The following is a 16,875-nucleotide window of genomic DNA, read 5'->3' as shown; positions in this document are numbered from 1 at the left end:
CGTACAACTCATGCAAATCACACTGTAATGCGGATTTACGTAAAATAGACTTAGCCACTTAAAAGAGACTTAAATGTGCTTTTCATTACATTTCATTGGCGTGTAGTTGTTCCATTACCAACAAACGTGGAAGTTAGGTGTTGTCATGGCAACCAATACATCCTGGCGTCACAGCTGCTGCTGGTTGAACTTAATTGAGCTGCCGCCGCGTTCAGTCGCATGTGCGCCGCTGACATCGCATCCATGGCACATTACAGAGTGCGTATGTCACTGTACTCGTTCCGTTGTTCATTGTATTTTTCGCTTTAGTGTTTCCCTCGGCGAATTTTACGCTGTTGTTCGTACTGAGACGCAGTTGCTAACTGACTAGCTAGCTAATCTAGCCGCGTTAAACGTTGCCTTCCTGCGCTGGCAGCTGCTAAAAGGCTGGTTTGAATTCGGAGCTCGGGAAGGCGAAGCGTCATGAAACTCAACATTTATAGTAAATAGTCTTCCTTCCCCCAGTCTGACCAGTGGAACTAGCGTTGATGCTAACTCCGGTGCCGTATTGTTGTATTTGTGTAATGGAGGGCTACGTGTGCTTACGAGTCAAACGTTACCTGTGCTGTGAATGTACTCGCGTGTCTTTCAGGCGTCAGAGTCGAAGCGAGAGCAATTTAGGAGATATCTTGAAAAGGCTGGAGTCCTCGACACTATAACAAGCGGTAGGCGAGGAAAAACAAGGGTCGTTGTCAATAAACGTGACATTTTCCATTCAAATCGTGGCGTCAGAGACTCTGGATAAGCTTTAATCTTCTGCTGTCTGTTTTTTTCAGTTTTAGTGGCACTTTATGAAGAAACTGACAAACCTAACAATGCTCTGGAGTATCCTTTCATGTCATTTTCATGTATTATTTCAACATAAACTATGTTTTGTATTTGTATTTCTATCACGTGTACTGTTGTATAAATGGTCCCAGCAGCTGTTGGCCTTAAACGCGTGTGAAGCTTCATAAAGCTTCACCTCGGCGCCTCTGGTCCAGAGCCAGCGGACACTGAGGCTCTGCGGATGGAGCTGAATGAGCTGCAACAGAAGTACAACCTTCTCCTGAACGAGAACAAGGAGCTGAGGAATCGGGTTAGATGCTGTGAACTCACACATCCGTTCTAGTGCGTGGCCTCTCTCTAACGTGTGCTTGGTTCGTTTCCAGTTGATGCAGTTTGAACACTTGCCCGAGGAGGGAGAAGCGGAATAGGACAAAGAATCTGCAAAGAACGTTTAAATGACTTATTTGTAAATGTTTGTTACATAATAGATGTACAGTGAACACAGAATCACTGTTTTTTGTTTCCTAAGGTTCTCCTTTTTGTTCCAAAATAAACCCTTTTCAGCATTTGGTCTCGTGATGAACTTCTGCTTCCAGCCAGAACAGATGTTAGACAGTCATTCATGTCGAATCCATAACAAATAATATAGTTTTGAAAATAAACACACTTTCCAAGACTTTTTAATAAATCAACTGCACAACTTGGCATCAAGTAAAAATATTTCTCATACAAAAGTAATAAAGACATTTGCTGGTCAAGTGCCAGATTCACGCTTTTCTTCATGTTGCACTCCAATCAAACGCACATGTTGTGTTATCGCTACACAGTCATTTTCTGAACTGTCCCCGTAATGTCCTCTCACACATGTTGGTGCACGAATGGGATCGATTCAGTGCTACTGATTTAGCAGTGTCCAGTTGCGTAACAGCATGTTATGGCCTAAAACATTATGGATTTGTGGTTCAGCTCCATCGTTCAGAGCTGAAGTCCTCTCTGGACGCCAGCAACGGTCCAGAAACTAAATACTGTAGTAAAAGGTGGACATAACCCTTAAAAGTGACAAAGGCGTTCAGCGATTATTCAGACGCACAAAAATCCAGTGACGTCACCGCTCAACGCGAGTCTCCCCGTGTCTCCGGCCCACGGTGCGGGTTCATATCTGCAGGTCCGTGGGCGCTCGCCTGCTGCTGCCGCTGCTCGCCGCCGACGCCCTGCGGTTGGGGGACGACGTCGTGGGGCTGTTGCTCTCACGGCTGTGCCGGGACACGGAGCTGAGCTCCCCCGCGGAGTCGGGGCTCTGGGAGCGGCTGGACCGCTTGGTGTCCGACTTGGACAGCATCCTGGCTCTGGGGCCCGCGCAGCTGCTGCGGAGCTTCATGCCGCCGCTGCGGCCGTGGAACGAGTCCCCGCTGTCGGAGGCGTTGCCCTCCATCACCGTGGAGCAGTGCCACGGCGGACTGACCCGGCGAGACTTCCTGCCCGACAGCGCGGCGCCCGAGGAGGCGTCGGCCGCGCGCGGCGTGCGGAACTCGGAGGCGCCGCACTCCAGGTCCTCGTGCTGGGACGAGGACTGCTCCGGGTCGTCCTGCTTGTCCACGGGAGGCGAGCGCGTCTCGCTGCTGGTGTTGTTGGAGTTGCTGTTCTGCTCCGTGGGACTGGGCGCGCGCTCCTCGCCTCCAGACGCGTGGGCGTCTGGCTCTGCACCGGGACCCTCTTGTATCGGTATGAAGGCGGAGGAGGCGCTGAGCAGAGGGTAGTTGGGTCCGTTCCCCTGCTTCTCCAACAGCAGCGTGTACCCGCTGGGCGCCGTGGGGAGGGTGTTCTTACGGCCCACGGAGGTGCCGACGCAGACCTGATGCACCACCGAGTTCTTCTTTGACTTGTTGACGTAATAGTCGTCCAGATCGTCCTTCAGATGCGGGTAGTAGCCCAGGATGACCCTCTTGATCTTCTTGTACCCCAGGTGGATGATCTCGAGGAGACTGAGGAAGAGGGAGATGCAGGCGATGAGCTGCATGAACATCATGAAGACGGACTTCTCCGTGGGCCGCGACACGAAGCAGTCCACCACGTTGGGGCACGGCTCGCGCTCGCACTTGTAGATGGGGCTCAGGCGGTGTCCGTAGAGGATGTACTGCACGGTCATGAAGCTGACCTCCACCACGGAGCGCGTGACTACGTGGGCCACGTAGGTGCACAGCAGGGAGCCCCTCAGAGGCGCCTTGTTGAGCTTGCCCTGCTCCAGCTGCCTCATCTCCTTCTCGATCTGCTTCCGCACCTTCACCAGCTCGGCGGCCACGGCCTCCAGCTCCCGGCGCAGGGCCGCCTTCTTGCAGTGGCGCTCCTTCTCCAGGGCACGCAGCTGGTAGATGGCGTGGCCCATGTAGACCAGCGAGGGCGAGGACACGAAGATCACCTGCAGCACCCAGTAGCGGATGAGGGAGATGGGGAAGGCCTGGTCGTAGCACACGTTGCGGCAGCCCGGCTGGTCCGTGTTGCAGATGAAGTCCGACTGCTCGTCGTTCCACACGTCCTCGGCGGCGACGCCCAGCACCAGCATGCGGAAGATGAACAGGATGGTGAGCCAGATCTTCCCCACCATAGTGGAGTGGATGTGCACCTCCTCCAAGATCCCCCCGAGGAAGTTCCAGTCCCCCATCGTTTACATTGGCAGAGCTTGAGAAAAAACACAATGAAGCGCTTTGGAGAGACTAAATTTACTACTTTACTGTTAATGGAGCTGCTAGTTCATCCTAACAACTCAAAGCTCTACTCCATCCTATAGTGTTCTGCCATAATGTCAGGTACATAAAGATAATTAGCTCCATCACTGTCGTCTATTAGTTTTGAATGCTTTTCCTACCTGTCATCCTGGATATGAAACCTGACAGTAAAGGCCTTGTTCTTCAGCTGAGGCTGTGGTGAGCTGAGCACACTCCTACGAGCACGTCATTAATCTTTATCCCTGCATAAAAGCTAAAACGTCGGCACCGGGAGAAGCTTCAGTCTCCAGCGCTGGTGAAAAACGCCAGCAAAAACTAGTGATCCCTGCAGCCTCTAGTTCACTTATAACCAGCTAGCGGCAAAGGCGATCAATGCTGACACAATGTGCTGTTTCCATTTACCTCGCAGCAGTGTGACTGGACTGGCAGCCAGTTCCTGAGCCGCTCGGGTGAAAAGTAATGCAAAATATTCAGTGGTTGGTTGCTCACTTCTGACTGAACTCAAAGGACCTCACACTAATTTGATCCCATGGTCCCACAGGGCGGCTGAGCGGGCGTCTCTCAGCCTGAAGCTGGTGTGAACCACAACGTGGATGTGAAACTACCACAAAGAGCTGATGCTCTTCAGCTCAGACCCAGCGAGGAGTTAAGTTTCCTCAGTGTAGTAGGGTTATGTCAGTGCACTCAAACACCTAGAGAACCACTAAACCACAAAATGTTGAAAAAACCTGACTGTCTCTGAGGGCAGAGCAGGTGTCAGTATAAACTATAGAAATATCCATAATAAATAATTAAAATTAACCAGTTGCAGAGCCTGGTGTTGACAAGTTGTCCTACAACTAACCCCTCCATGGAACTGAAGGTATGTTATGTATTCTGCTGGTACATGCATAAATTACCACATATCCAGGTTCCACACATCAGTTTGATCAATGTGATTTTTTCAGCGCGCTGATCAATGGGGCACGTCCGATTTCATACATGGCTGCTTCGTCACTGTGAACCTAATTTAAGTTGTTCCTCGCAGCTACTGTTCCATTAACAGGAAATCTATGATGACTGTGCTGGGCTGTGTTTGGGCACGTTTCCTCATGATACTGAAGAACTTAGTGGACATCCAGGTGTCAGAGGAGGAAGACATGTCTGAAACACTTTATTGATTTGTCTCTTTGGTTGCGGGCAGTTGCTACAGTCGGCCTGGAAAAACCTTGGAGACACGGTTACAAATAGAATCATGACATGAAGCAGCCCATAAACTGAAGCTACACACTGTTACCTTATACTGAATGTAATCAATTTATTACTCAAAATAAGTTTCTTCCTACTAAATATAGAAGATTATGGAGATAAAACATGCAGACAGGATTTGCTTAAAAAAATAAAAACTAAAAAGATTAACAGTTGTGAAAACACCAATGAAACAAAATTTGTTCCGCTGTTCAGAACAGATTTGGAGAAAACGTTCTAATATAAAATACCTTCGAAACATCTACTCTTACAGCAAACACCACAAAATTAAAACAACTTGTATATTTCCAAACAGCTTGTGACACAAATTGAACACTTGTAAAGAACCATAGCAGCATTTCTATGTATTTTACTCAGACCTGACGAGGGTTTTCTACTTTCTCTGATGAAAAAAACCCCCGATGTGAATTGAAGCTCGATGCTGTTTGAACCAATCTACACTTAGGCTGAAACTTATTCAATAACTGGCAAAAATCACTGCATGGCGATAGTGTTATCTGTAAATTATCTACTGCAAGAAGCCAATTTGAAGTTCGGGCTTCATAGGAAGTAGATGAAAACCCACAGCTGTTGGAAAAAAACTACAAACTCACCAGAAAACGTTCTAACATGAGAAAACACTCAAACACTGGACTTAACAGACTCGATTCACCTTTAAAATACTGAATGATTCTTTTTGTTGCAAAAAAAACATTACATAGGGTTTGAAAAGCAAAATGATCAGAAACAAAAAAAAAATGCAGCACAGAAACATGTATTACTTCCGGCTGACTACCAATGAACAAACGACTGACTGTGTCACATTCCTATCAGGAAATATTACCAAAATAACTTTTTAAAACCAAGCGAAGGACCAACTGTTCTTAAAAGTGAGCCGCAAAACACAAGCGTTCTACAAATGGTTCAGCAGACGTTACATTCAAACAAATCTCCTGACAAATGACCAACTCTGGTCCATCTGACTGAAGGAGGAACAAAAGGGGGGGGGGCAGGTCCTTTTAACGTCCTCCTGACTTCCGCCCGGCCCAGGATCTGGATCGAGAACGTGACCGAGAGCGGGATCTTGATACAGACCGGGATGGGGACCGGTGAACTTCTTCCTCGATGTAGTGTGAAGTGGAGGGTGGGTTGTTGTTCTCTCGTGGAGATCCAGATCCACGCGAGTGTGATCGAGACCTCCCTCTGGACTCTCTACGACGCCTCTGCTTGTGTCTGGGGACAGACAATCTGTGATAAAGCAAACATAACAGTGGTTAAAATAGAAGCTAGATGATGTTTTATTCATTGTATTCAGTAACACTTCTAATATTGATCTTCAGAAGTTTTACCCATCCTCCTCATGACTTCTGCTCCTCGCTCTCCCATATGTCCGACCACGAGAGCTGGAGAAATGAATAAACCACTTAATTTACCTTACAACAATCAAAGTACAACACTTGAGGTATTTCCTCGTCTCATACACGTACTCTTGAGGGCTCTCAGATCGCCTGCGGCGGCGGTCGTAAGAAGGGCTGCGTGATCTGTATCTTTCATAGCTGCGGCTGCGTGAACGTCTGCGTCGACCTTCTCGATCATAGTCGTCATACCGAGAGGATCTGCCAGGAGAGCGCCTCTCCTTTGCTTTCATCTGATTCGGTGCTGTATAAAGAAAAAGACAAGAAAAACACATTAGTACAAACAAAACACATCAGTACAGACAAGAGTCTCTTCAACGTGACTTCTTGTACTTCCTATTTTATCTTGTGACAAATTTTGAGTGGTCATTATAAATGTTTTTACTGGCATGTGCAAAAATTGCAAATCTGTTCTTGGCTGATGAATCCCAGAGTAAAGCCACAACGTGTTTCTTAAACGGCAAAGGCAGAGACTCTTAACGACCTGCAGCTCATGAGTAGCCACGGGCAGCTGTTGGGATTAAGATGAAGATTAAGCTGCTCGCACAAACTCAATCCAAAAACGTGTACATTAAAACATTTGATGGCAGATGCCGCGATTAGCTTTTAAAAGTAAAAGTTAGACACTTACTCTTCCTGTCCCCTTGAGCAAATTGGATTTCAATCTGCCGGCCACAAACCCACTTCCTGTCCAAGCTGTGAAGAGCGTCTTCTGCGTCTCGCACATCCTCAAACATGCTGGGTGGTTAAGGGTTTCGTTGTTCTCATTTTTGACAAGGTCATACAAATTCGAATAAATGTTTCTCGTAAAAATGAAGGGAACAAAATAAATCTTTCCTCAAAAAGCCATAATGAATTTCACTTTAAGTTCTATTTGATTGACACTGTTTATGCCCATTAAAGGGAATTGCATGTATTAAATCACTTGGCCTGGCTGGTGGTAAAACTACATAAAATGAACGAATGAGAAATAACTTTACATCTTAGGACAAAAAACAAACCACAGAAACACATTTTGTTGTAGAGATAAAAGATGAAGCGAGCTTTTTCAACACATTAAATCATTGTCGAGGGATCGGGACAAGAACTGGAGAATTAATTAAAGCAATAATATTTCTCCCAAACGGTGCTTGTTTGGTGATTTTACCGCTCACCTGAACGTCTTCTTCAGTGTGAACTCAGGGTGGGAAGTCACCAGGAATAAAAACTGAATACTTTGTGAAGCATGTTAAATCACTGATGCGTTGTTGTAGTATTTAAATAAAGTCACGAGATCTGTCTTAAACTCTACTCTGTAACTGCTGGTGACTGATGCATGTGTTTGTGGCACAGGTCCATGCAGCACATTGTTGAAGCTGCCCAGGTGTTTTGCCGTTGTCTGTGAATATCTACAACCTTTAGTCACTAGTGCACTAATACAATGTTCTGTGTGCACGGTCAAACATGTAAAATACACCTTTACACCTTTGTGATACAGTTAATGTTAATGATGCCTCAACCGCTTTTCAGACCAACTATCTTATCAGATATTACAATGTGATGTGGAGTTCAAAAGCTGATACCCACTCTGAGTTACAACCAAAGGTGCCATTAAGAGGAGAGGTGAAAAAAAATCCAAGCCAATAAAGTTCAGTTTCCACCAAACAAGCGCCCTTGGGATAACCATGGCCTCAACGACCGAGAGAATGTCCACAGACACATTGTTACTCGATTGAAGAGTTTTTATGAAAATTAAAATGTCATCAATAGCACAGACAGCTGATTTCGGTATTATGTCAAATTTGTGGATTTGTCATGGGAGGATACAAAATAATTCAGACTTGTTACCTTTGCCCATGCTTGACTTTGAACTTCATCTTGATCTTTACACTCTTTAATCGACTCCCAGAGATTCGGGTTTCCTGCTTGACTTTAAAAACTCTTTTCTTTTCCCCATTCTTTGCCGCCGTTCCCTTTTCCTCTTCATGCTTTACTTTCTCTTTTCAATCTTTTCCCTCCCTCTGATCCTGAAGGTCTGTGTGACTTGTCTTTACAGCTACTCTACACGGGTCTTTGTTACTCTTTGTGGCCGGTTCCACAACTGGATGCTTTTAAATTTTCTGAAGCAATAACAGAAAAATGTGTGTTAGATATTATATGCAAGAAAAGACACAACATTAAAGCACATCTTTGTTGCTGAAAGAAAACATGACTTTGTTAAGAGGACAAAACAATATTAACTGTCAAAGGATATTGAATGTATGCAAATCCTCTTGGTTGACGTGTATAGAAGTCAAGTGGGATGTAGACATCTACTATTGGCCCATAGCGGCCAAACTCACGCCGCAAATCCTCAGGCCTGAACACCGTAAATACAAGTGTGACTCAACTGACATTATGGTAAACTACCACATCATCACCCACTAGTAACAGCTGAGAGAGCAGCTGAGGAAGTAACTAAAGGGAGAGCTCACCCAAAACACTAAAACAGATTTTATTTTTGGATGGAGGAATGGACAGCACCACCTGTACTCTAAATTTAGAGCTTTTTTAATTCAAGGGGATGACCAGTGCCCTTTAACAATTAACTGTTTGTACAGTCATGCCACTTTAAGTTAAACTTCTCATTCTAACACACCGAGATTGCTGACCTATTGTAAATTCTGATTTTACTTTATCAGTTAAGTTATGAGTTTGGTTAGCAATACAACACGATTTCTCCAAAGCGCTCTTCACTTGCATACTCTTAAAAGTCAGTTTTCAGTTCAGTTTGATTGCAATCCAAATCTGGAAAAATATAAAATATGCCTTATGGATTTACGTGTCCAATCAAAATATATAGTTTTAATCTCTTGCAACCTATCATGAGGAGGGACGGGCCAACACCAAAACATTGCATCTGGTGAATGGGATTTATTAACTCAAAAGGTCAGAAGCTGTCCAGTCTTAAAACGCACCATGTAGCCAATGTTCAGGTGTGTCCCCAAAAAATCTGTATTCCAGCATTGGTGATTATTGTGTTTTTGGTCAACTGTCCCTTCAGGTTATGCAAACCTGTAGTTAGCATGCACCTTAACTGGCACAAGCAGATATAAGATTTTTCATTCATATTAGTTGATTTTCAAACGTCAAAATAGAACCTGTCTGAAATGCACAAGTCACTGCATTACCACGAAAACAAAAACCTGCAGATTAAAATGAATGTGACACCATGTTAAATATGTTAAATCAACTCGGGCCAGTAGATGCTGATGTGTGATAGTACAAAGTAACACAATGCAATGAAAAAAAAATAAATATTAGTTACATTTACGGCTAATGTATATAAGGCGAAATTATCACAGCATTTAAAGTACACATTTGAAATATTATACAAATTAGATTAGTCTCTGTAACGTGTCTTCAGTTACAGCCAGCATGAACCCTTTTTAGGTTCTAGTCTAGCATCGTTGTTCAATCTGAGATAAGTTTAGCTACTTCCTGCGGGTTGAGCTCTATGATGTATTATTTTATTTATGGTAACATTACGTTCACCTACTTCACCACAGTTAAGTAAGTGAAGGTAAGAATAACGCTAAACTAGAAGTGAAAACATTTTAGTCGTATTGAAAGAAGCTTTAACTCAGTCTCGTTTTCTCCATTTAAAATGGATTTTAACTCCAAATGATCAAGTTATGTATTAAAAGCCGTTCGACGCGGTTACATTGGCTTGTGGTATTAGCGCACTTTAATACATAAAATAGTGCGCGGCTTGCAAGCAACAGAATACCAGCAATAATAAAGTCTCACGAAAAACACACTATTGTTTGGCCGTTACTATGGAAATAAAGTACAAAATGTTTGTTTGCTGATAAATAAATGCCACATTTTAATATTCCCTCTGCACGCTGGTGCTCGAAGCTAACGTTAACTGCAAAGCTAGTTCAGCTAGCTGCCGTTAAGAGTTAGTTTGCGCCAGTTAGTGTATATTCTGTCTCTGCTGCTGAATTTAGACTCACCTGGACTCATCGGAGATGTTCCTAACAAACAAAGACGTATTTGGGGGCCTCATGAATCTGGTCAAACAATAAACTCACTCGGCAGGAAGAAAAAATTGGTTTAGAAAAATCTGCAACGGAAAAATGTGCAACGCATGCGCACTAACAACGCGCCTTCTGGTTCTTCTTTTCAACACAAATCACGAGTTGTGAACAGCGAAAGGTGTCTCACAGCGCCCCCTGCCGTTTCAACTCTACCTGTGCACCTATAATGCGACAGGCCTTATGGTCCAAGAGGTCAAAAAGACAAAATACACACAAGATGTTTCAGTATTCCACTCAATTCTTTTTTTAGCGAATTAAAAACACACGTTTTTAAGTCATTTATTATATTTAAACATCATCTGTATTTTGAAACAAACTTTTCCTTTTAAAAGGAACCAGGGGTCGATCACAGCCTTCTACTTTTGCTGATGAAGGTTACAGAACCAGCAGTGATCGTCTGGAAGAGAGTGAAAGAAAATGTCACTGAACCCTCCATTTCTAGAGCTATTGATGGAAGAAATGAGACTAACAGACCTCAACCATGTCTTCACCTTGGATCTCTCGGACAGAAGTAAACTTCTCGTTCTCAGCGATCAGTTTCCCATCCTCCTCTCGCACAGTGCACTATTCCAAAAGCAGACTCTTAACCTGATTTCACAACTGACTCAGCTTTATAATACTCATGACTAAAGTTTTGAATTACTTTAATCTTTCTGCCATCTACTGCTGTCATCTCCGTCTCTTTTCCGATGCTGAATGAGTGGACTTTAGTGAAGACTGGAGACTTAATTGTGAAGGTGAAGTCTTTCCCATTCTGCTCGATCACCATTACTGGTTTCACTTCCTTGCGCATTTTCACAAGCATTGCAGGTGCACCTCAGAGGTATTAAAAAGAACATGTTATGGACAAACAGAAAAATGAACTCTTCAAATTAAAATTCACGCTTACCAACTTCCTTCAGGAACTCCTCAAGGTTTTCCTCAGAATACACCTTCCAGGTGCCAGAAAAGTCCATGTCTGCTGCTGGTGGTGCTCGTCTGAGGCTCGTTGTTCGGACTGTAATCTCACAGAGCGCTGGTTGGCATGTCGGGGACTTCCAACTCCCTGTTATTTGGACTGGAAGCTCCAGCTATAAAGCCAATAGGCTCACGTACCCGTTACCGCACAGCAGCATCACGACGACTTGTCCTTAAGGATGAGTTCACAGTCACTGAAGCCACAAAACCTTTATTTCTGACAGGACTTAAATGTGAACATAAACACTTCAGGCAAATCGTTCCTTCAGGCAAAACATTAAGGCAGAAGCTCAGTGCAGAGAAACATTTAACTTCATGGATATGTGGTGTTTACAGAGCTGACACCTGTGGGAATGTTACTGAGGCTCTGAAGTCCAAACACTGGAGGACAGACGCCAGCAGGCCTCCGTTAACGCCGTGCTACGGTTCAGTCCCTGAGTAAAACTAGGAGCAGTGATGCTGCGTTGTAAAATACGAGAGTGGCTCGTTCACAGGCCTTGGTCCATCGGCATCAAGGAAGCTTCAGGGGAAACAAAGCGAAGTAACTGGCATCAAATGCAGCGTAATGGTTGCAAACAGGCCTGCGTTTGGGCCAAGCCTCATGTTTACACTGTTATTCACCACATTAAAACGCTAACATGCAGATTAACGCTACTTAGATAAACACGGCGTCATTGTCTGCGGGTATTTGTGGATATATTTAGGTTTTGACCTTTCACACAATTACTGATGTCATTAAAATTCACAGATATGTGTGTGTAGCAAATCTCACTGCGCCGTTTCAACAGACGTTTTGACATGTGGCAACTTTGGCGTCCAGCACTGACCACACAGCGCCGCATGGTCTGAACCCACCCGTACTTAAACCCATCAACAACTTGATCGAATCGTCGTCTCAGCAGATGGGCAGTGATCCATGCTTTGGTAAGATTTATGATATAAAAACACATTCAATTAACTCACATCAAAAGAAATGAAGCATAATACTGATTTCTAACGAGGTTCAGAGACATTCAGTCCTTTAAGACAGAAGAGGAGCGTGTTCTGCCGTTCATACGGTCACGAGCTTCATCCTGACAGGAAGGAGCCGTCCTCATCCTCCTTGTCTGGACCAGGGTCGCTAAAGCAGCGCAAGAGTTTCATCTGGTCCTGCTCCTCCTGGTCGTCTGGCTCCGTCTCCCTCGGCTCGGCTCGGCTCCTGTGGTCGGGCCGCTGGGAGGGTTCCCTCAGCAGGGCGACGGCGTCGGGGGCTCTGGGATGCAGCTGAACGGTTCGTCCTCTGAGGCTCTCGTCGTCATCGTAGGTGTAAACCTTGTGTTCTATGATGCAGGCACAGAAAGCGACTCAGCACGAGAGTCTACAAAGCCTAGTCACAATAAATGATGCTGTACAGCTGCTCCTGCATCTTTAACATAAGACATTTACTGAACCCACCTGAGTCGAAGCACACCTTCCTCACAGGAGGCGTCTCCTGCCGGTTTGCAGGGACTGTGAGGTAGTGGCTCATCTGTGAAGGAGACGCACATTCGTAAGGACGTTTTGAACATTTCTGATGTGATCTCAAAGCGAGTCCCTGTAGTGACTCACCCTCCGCTCCATCTCCACCCTCTGCCTCCGGAAACGGATCTCGCTGATGTTGTCCTCGAACCTGTCCATCATCAGGTCGTGTCGGTTGTAGGACCGGAGCTGAGGAGCAGAGACATTAAGGTGAGCTCCGGCACAGCGCCTCGGCCCCCGCGGCTGCCTGTGGTCCCCTACCCTCTGCCTCGTCTTCTGCAGGTTGGCTCGCAGGATCTTCCTGATCTCCTCCTCGCGGCTCTTTGAGATGCTGGGTATCGCCCGTCTGCCCGGCCCTTGGTTCCTGTTGGAGCATCACCGGTAATAACGTGGCCAGACTGAATGATCCGCATCCCAGCTGCGACGGATACTCACTGCATGGAGACGGACGACACGAGCGCGGGCAGCTTGGCGGCGCTCCCGCTCTCCACCAGCATCATGGCCTGTTTCATCTCCATCTTGTTGTAGAAGGAGATGAGCTGAGGCTCGGTGGAGCGCTCACCGGCGATCAGCCACCGTTTCACGTAGGCCTTGTTGAAGCGGTTCAGCCTGTACAGCAGGAAAATCATCATCAGCTGCGTCAGCGCCTCCTGCAGTTCAGCCAGAAGGAAGACGCATACTTGTCTTTCCAGTGATGATGTCCATAATGTCCGCAGACGTCTTCAATTCCCGTGAGGAGATGATCCATGAACTAAATGACAAGAAAAAAAGCATATCTTGATGATGAACACGGTTTCCTGCTCACAAATCTCCTGAACGTGTTCATAATAAAACCTGTGTGTGAATCTCCTCGTTGATGGAGCCTTTGCTCTCCTTCTTCTTCTTCACAGCCAGCAGGTCCACCAGAGGCCTGATGGTCATGCCCTGGAACACAAGCGCTTTACTGTTCTGAGCGTCACGTGTCCACGTGCGTTAGTGGAGTCTGTCGCTCACCTGCACAAACACGGTGAAGAAGATGACGGTGATGATGGCGGTGACGAACATGTTCTTCATCCTGCTGTCGGTCAGCAGGTAGCCCAGCGAGAAGGCGATGGCGCCGCGCAGGCCCCCGTACGCAATGATGAACTGGTCCTTTTTGGTCAACTTCACTATCCGGAATTTGTTGAGGACGTAGGTGAGACCGATCACTCCTGAAACAGACGCAGACCACACGTTTGGCTCCATGAAGACGAGCAACAAACCCAGATACGATTCACTGCTCACTGATTCCTTGCACCGACCCAGAACTCGGGACACTAAACAGAGGATGATGGTGAAAACGACGAAGGTCCAGTTCCAGGCGTGAGGACCGGCCACCGTGGAAACGCCGAGGAAGATGAAGATGAGGGTCTCGCTCACGCTGCTCAACATCTTCAGGAAGTATTTGATGGTGGTGTAGGACTTGTGGGAGACGTTGGCCTCCACGTACGGCCTCATGATCACGCCACACGCTATCAGCCTGGAAGTGGAGCAGAACGAGGACAGACGGGTGAGCTCGCAGCCGCACAGCAAACCTTCAGACCTCCAGCGGCCCTGAAGCGGACAGACGTCTACTCACGACATGATCCCCGACAGGTGGAAGACTTCTGCAGAGAGGTAGGCCATGTAGCTGTAGAGGAAGACGAACAGCGGCTCGATGACGCGCGTGTGCGAGGTGAACCGCGACGTGAAGGCGCCCAGCACGCCGTAGATGGCGCCCACCATGATGCCTCCCAGCGCCACCACAAGGAAGCAGACCACGCCCAGGAGGGCGTCGGCCACCGTCACCGTGTCTGCGTGAGAAAACTCCTCGAACAAGTGGTACAAGACCTGAGGGACAGACAGACCTTTACCCGACCGGCCATTATAACATACGCATCAGCATCACTGCACGTGAACCCAGTGTCTGTGCTCTCATGCATCAGATCATCTCACACACAGCAGTGAAGCTGCAGCCGCAGAGCACAGCTCGGGTTAATGGAAGGACTCATTGCGGCCTGTTGGCAATTTCCTGCTAAGAGCGATGACTCATGAGTTTCACACGTGAGTAAATACTGACTTCTAACAACGTCTCACACCGTTACTCTCTTAACTACAGGAAGCACTTCCTGTTTCTCACCACAGTGACGGCGTCGTTGAGGAGCGACTCCCCGAACACCAGTATGTGCAGCAGCTCGTTGATGTGGATCTCCTCGAACACGGCCAGGACCGCGACAGGGTCCACGGCGGAGATGATGGACCCGAAGAGGAGGCAGGACATCAGGTCCACGCTGGCCAGCTGAGCTCCCTCGATCCGACACACGCCGTACATGGTCCCACCGATGAAGAAGGCGTTCCACAGCGTGCCCACCACGGCGAACACCAGGATGGTGCCCAGGTTCTCCGTGAAGGGGCGAATGGGCAGGAAGTAGCCGGCATCCAGGATGATGGGAGGCAGCAGGTAGAGGAAAAAGAGCTGCGAATCCAGGACGGAAGGCTCCTCGCCGATGGCCTTGATGATGCCGCCGATCAGCAGGCCCACGAAAATCAGCAGGCAGCTCTCTGGGACGATGCTCGACAGCCGCGGAATGATGTGAAAACCTGCGGGAGGAGAAGAGGTTAAAAAGGCGTTCAAGAATTCATCAGGAGCGAAATGGCTGAAAGAGGAGTTTTTAGCCGGGATTTGCTTCTGTGGAAAACAAACTCAAACATGAGATGAGGCCTTGGCTTCAGGCACGTGAGCGACTTCTAACCAGCAGCTGCCCCTCGCTCCCGCCCTTCAACACTGGGATCTTTGTTATCGAGCAGTGCATTAGAACAGGAAGTCGGACCGGCCCTGAAACAACAGCTGGATGAGCTGATAGGATACGTCAGCGCCCGCCTCACGTTCAACACGGCTCTGTGTTTTGACATTCAGCGTGGAGCCAGTGGTTGGAGCTCAACTACTCCGTTTTCGGTGGCGCCGAGCAGTGACCCGGTCAAAGGCCAGAACTCTTTCCCACCGCATGTAAAGTGTGACGGATTCATTTGTGGTGGGACGTGAAGAGGCCACATGTGGACCTGCCTCCTTCACTTCACGACCAGAACCCTGCCTCGTGGACCGGACTGGTACCGTCTGCAAGCCGATCAGGAAAAGCTCACGTGTTTGAAGTGAACTTGTGACACATGTTGCGATGACTGAACAGCTTCAGGCTCGTAGACGTCCGCAGACGCGGGGCCTCCGGTGAAGCAGCCCCTCGCTGTGAACCGAGGACCCGGTGACTCACCGAGCTTCATCAGCAGCGCCAGGAGGATCCAGATGGAGATCTCAAAGGGCTTCCTGACGTGCTCGTACTTGAACGACAGCACGGGGAACGTTTTGTGCCGGTTCTGCTGGTGGACGTCCTCCCGCGACCCCCGCGTGGAATTTCCCGTCGTGTCGTTGCTGCGCAGAGCGACATCACGACTCGCGGCGGCAGAAAGGATCCACAACGCGCACAGGAGTCCGCTCAGACGGACACGGAGGCTTCTCCGGGCCGGACGCGGTGCCGACATGTTCGGATGGGTAAGAACCGGACCGCTTGAGCTCAGCTTCGGATCCTACGGAGATGAAGTGGAGGACGGCGCGCTGCGGAGGAGCGCGCACTTTTTACGCACAGGCATCTTACAATCACTCCGACAGCTGCGCACAGCGGCCAAAGTCCCGTCGTCCGATATAAAAACAGGAGTCCGAGTCGAATCTGGCTCTCAGGTGGTATTTGCCCGACGTTTAGTTTTAAGGTCCTTGACTCGTATCGTCCTCAACGGGAGTCCAAACTTCGCGTCAAGTAACGGATTCCACGACTCTGCCTCCTTCGCCTAAACCCGCGTTCCGTGTTGGAGCAGGCGGACCCCCCGCGGTGAGCGCCCCCTGCTGGAGCGGAGGAGCACCGCTCCTGCAGCCCCACCGGGCTGCTGCCGAGCTGAGCCTCATCCATGCGAAGGGCCTGGGGTGTTTGGACCAGCTCCTCGCTGCAAATCTGCGTCTCTACCAGAAAAATGCAGCAAAGTGACTAAAATAATCTGACTCTGTGGAGCAGATTCCGGTAAACTCACTTAATCTTTTACATCACATTGTGATCGCATTGTGATGTTAGAGAGCGCCGGAGGAAAATCACTTCCTCTGTCTGAGTTTCATTCACAAAAGACTCGGTCCATTCAGAGAGTGCAGCC

At 47.7% G+C, this 16,875-nt stretch overlaps 5 protein-coding genes across 7 annotated transcripts; 1 reads left to right on the top strand and 4 right to left on the bottom strand.

Moving 5' to 3' along the window:
- Window positions 1-100: 100 nt before the first annotated feature.
- mycbp (MYC binding protein) lies at window positions 101-1,373 on the top strand. Its single transcript, XM_029166497.3, has 5 exons — window positions 101-258; window positions 632-704; window positions 816-864; window positions 988-1,117; window positions 1,191-1,373. The coding sequence occupies exons 1-5, from the start codon at window positions 220-222 to the stop codon at window positions 1,233-1,235; spliced, it is 336 nt and encodes a 111-aa protein (XP_029022330.1). The 5' UTR covers window positions 101-219; the 3' UTR covers window positions 1,236-1,373.
- Window positions 1,374-1,469: 96 nt separating this feature from the next.
- LOC114865396 (gap junction alpha-9 protein-like) lies at window positions 1,470-3,889 on the bottom strand. Its single transcript, XM_029166494.3, has one exon. The coding sequence runs from the start codon at window positions 3,464-3,466 to the stop codon at window positions 1,961-1,963; it is 1,506 nt and encodes a 501-aa protein (XP_029022327.1). The 5' UTR covers window positions 3,467-3,889; the 3' UTR covers window positions 1,470-1,960.
- A 765-nt stretch (window positions 3,890-4,654) lies between these two features.
- Window positions 4,655-10,309, bottom strand: LOC114865397 (serine/arginine-rich splicing factor 10-like). Of its 2 annotated transcripts, none has more exons than XM_029166495.3 (6): window positions 10,150-10,309; window positions 8,406-8,510; window positions 6,804-6,907; window positions 6,245-6,416; window positions 6,107-6,160; window positions 4,655-6,005 (listed from the first exon to the last, which is right to left on the bottom strand). In XM_029166495.3, exons 1-6 carry the CDS (start codon window positions 10,200-10,202, stop codon window positions 5,777-5,779), a joined length of 717 nt encoding a protein of 238 aa, XP_029022328.1. In that variant the 5' UTR covers window positions 10,203-10,309; the 3' UTR covers window positions 4,655-5,776. The 2 variants fall into 2 exon arrangements, with proteins under 2 accessions (XP_029022328.1, XP_029022329.1); XM_029166496.3 differs by lacking the exon at window positions 8,406-8,510 and adding an exon at window positions 8,000-8,271 and having other exon boundaries at window positions 6,804-6,910; window positions 10,150-10,308.
- A 158-nt stretch (window positions 10,310-10,467) lies between these two features.
- On the bottom strand, window positions 10,468-11,360 carry LOC114865871 (fatty acid-binding protein, liver-like). 2 transcript variants are annotated; one of them, XM_029167356.3, is made up of 4 exons: window positions 11,123-11,360; window positions 10,877-11,049; window positions 10,725-10,797; window positions 10,468-10,630 (listed from the first exon to the last, which is right to left on the bottom strand). In XM_029167356.3, the coding sequence occupies exons 1-4, from the start codon at window positions 11,187-11,189 to the stop codon at window positions 10,590-10,592; spliced, it is 354 nt and encodes a 117-aa protein (XP_029023189.1). In that variant the 5' UTR covers window positions 11,190-11,360; the 3' UTR covers window positions 10,468-10,589. The 2 variants fall into 2 exon arrangements, with proteins under 2 accessions (XP_029023189.1, XP_029023190.1); XM_029167357.3 differs by having other exon boundaries at window positions 10,708-10,797; window positions 11,123-11,347.
- Window positions 11,361-11,385: 25 nt separating this feature from the next.
- On the bottom strand, window positions 11,386-16,582 carry LOC114865369 (Na(+)/H(+) exchanger beta-like). Its single transcript, XM_029166448.3, has 12 exons — window positions 15,951-16,582; window positions 14,825-15,285; window positions 14,285-14,535; window positions 13,968-14,185; window positions 13,681-13,877; window positions 13,522-13,611; window positions 13,368-13,438; window positions 13,123-13,296; window positions 12,949-13,051; window positions 12,778-12,876; window positions 12,625-12,697; window positions 11,386-12,509 (listed from the first exon to the last, which is right to left on the bottom strand). The coding sequence occupies exons 1-12, from the start codon at window positions 16,216-16,218 to the stop codon at window positions 12,259-12,261; spliced, it is 2,256 nt and encodes a 751-aa protein (XP_029022281.1). The 5' UTR covers window positions 16,219-16,582; the 3' UTR covers window positions 11,386-12,258.
- Window positions 16,583-16,875: the final 293 nt, after the last annotated feature.

Source organism: Betta splendens, chromosome 11 (assembly GCF_900634795.4).
Source record: "Betta splendens chromosome 11, fBetSpl5.4, whole genome shotgun sequence".
NCBI classification, from domain to species: Eukaryota; Metazoa; Chordata; class Actinopteri; order Anabantiformes; family Osphronemidae; genus Betta; species Betta splendens.
The sequence above is the reverse complement of the archived record's forward strand: the minus strand, read 5'-3'. Positions and strand labels throughout refer to the sequence as shown.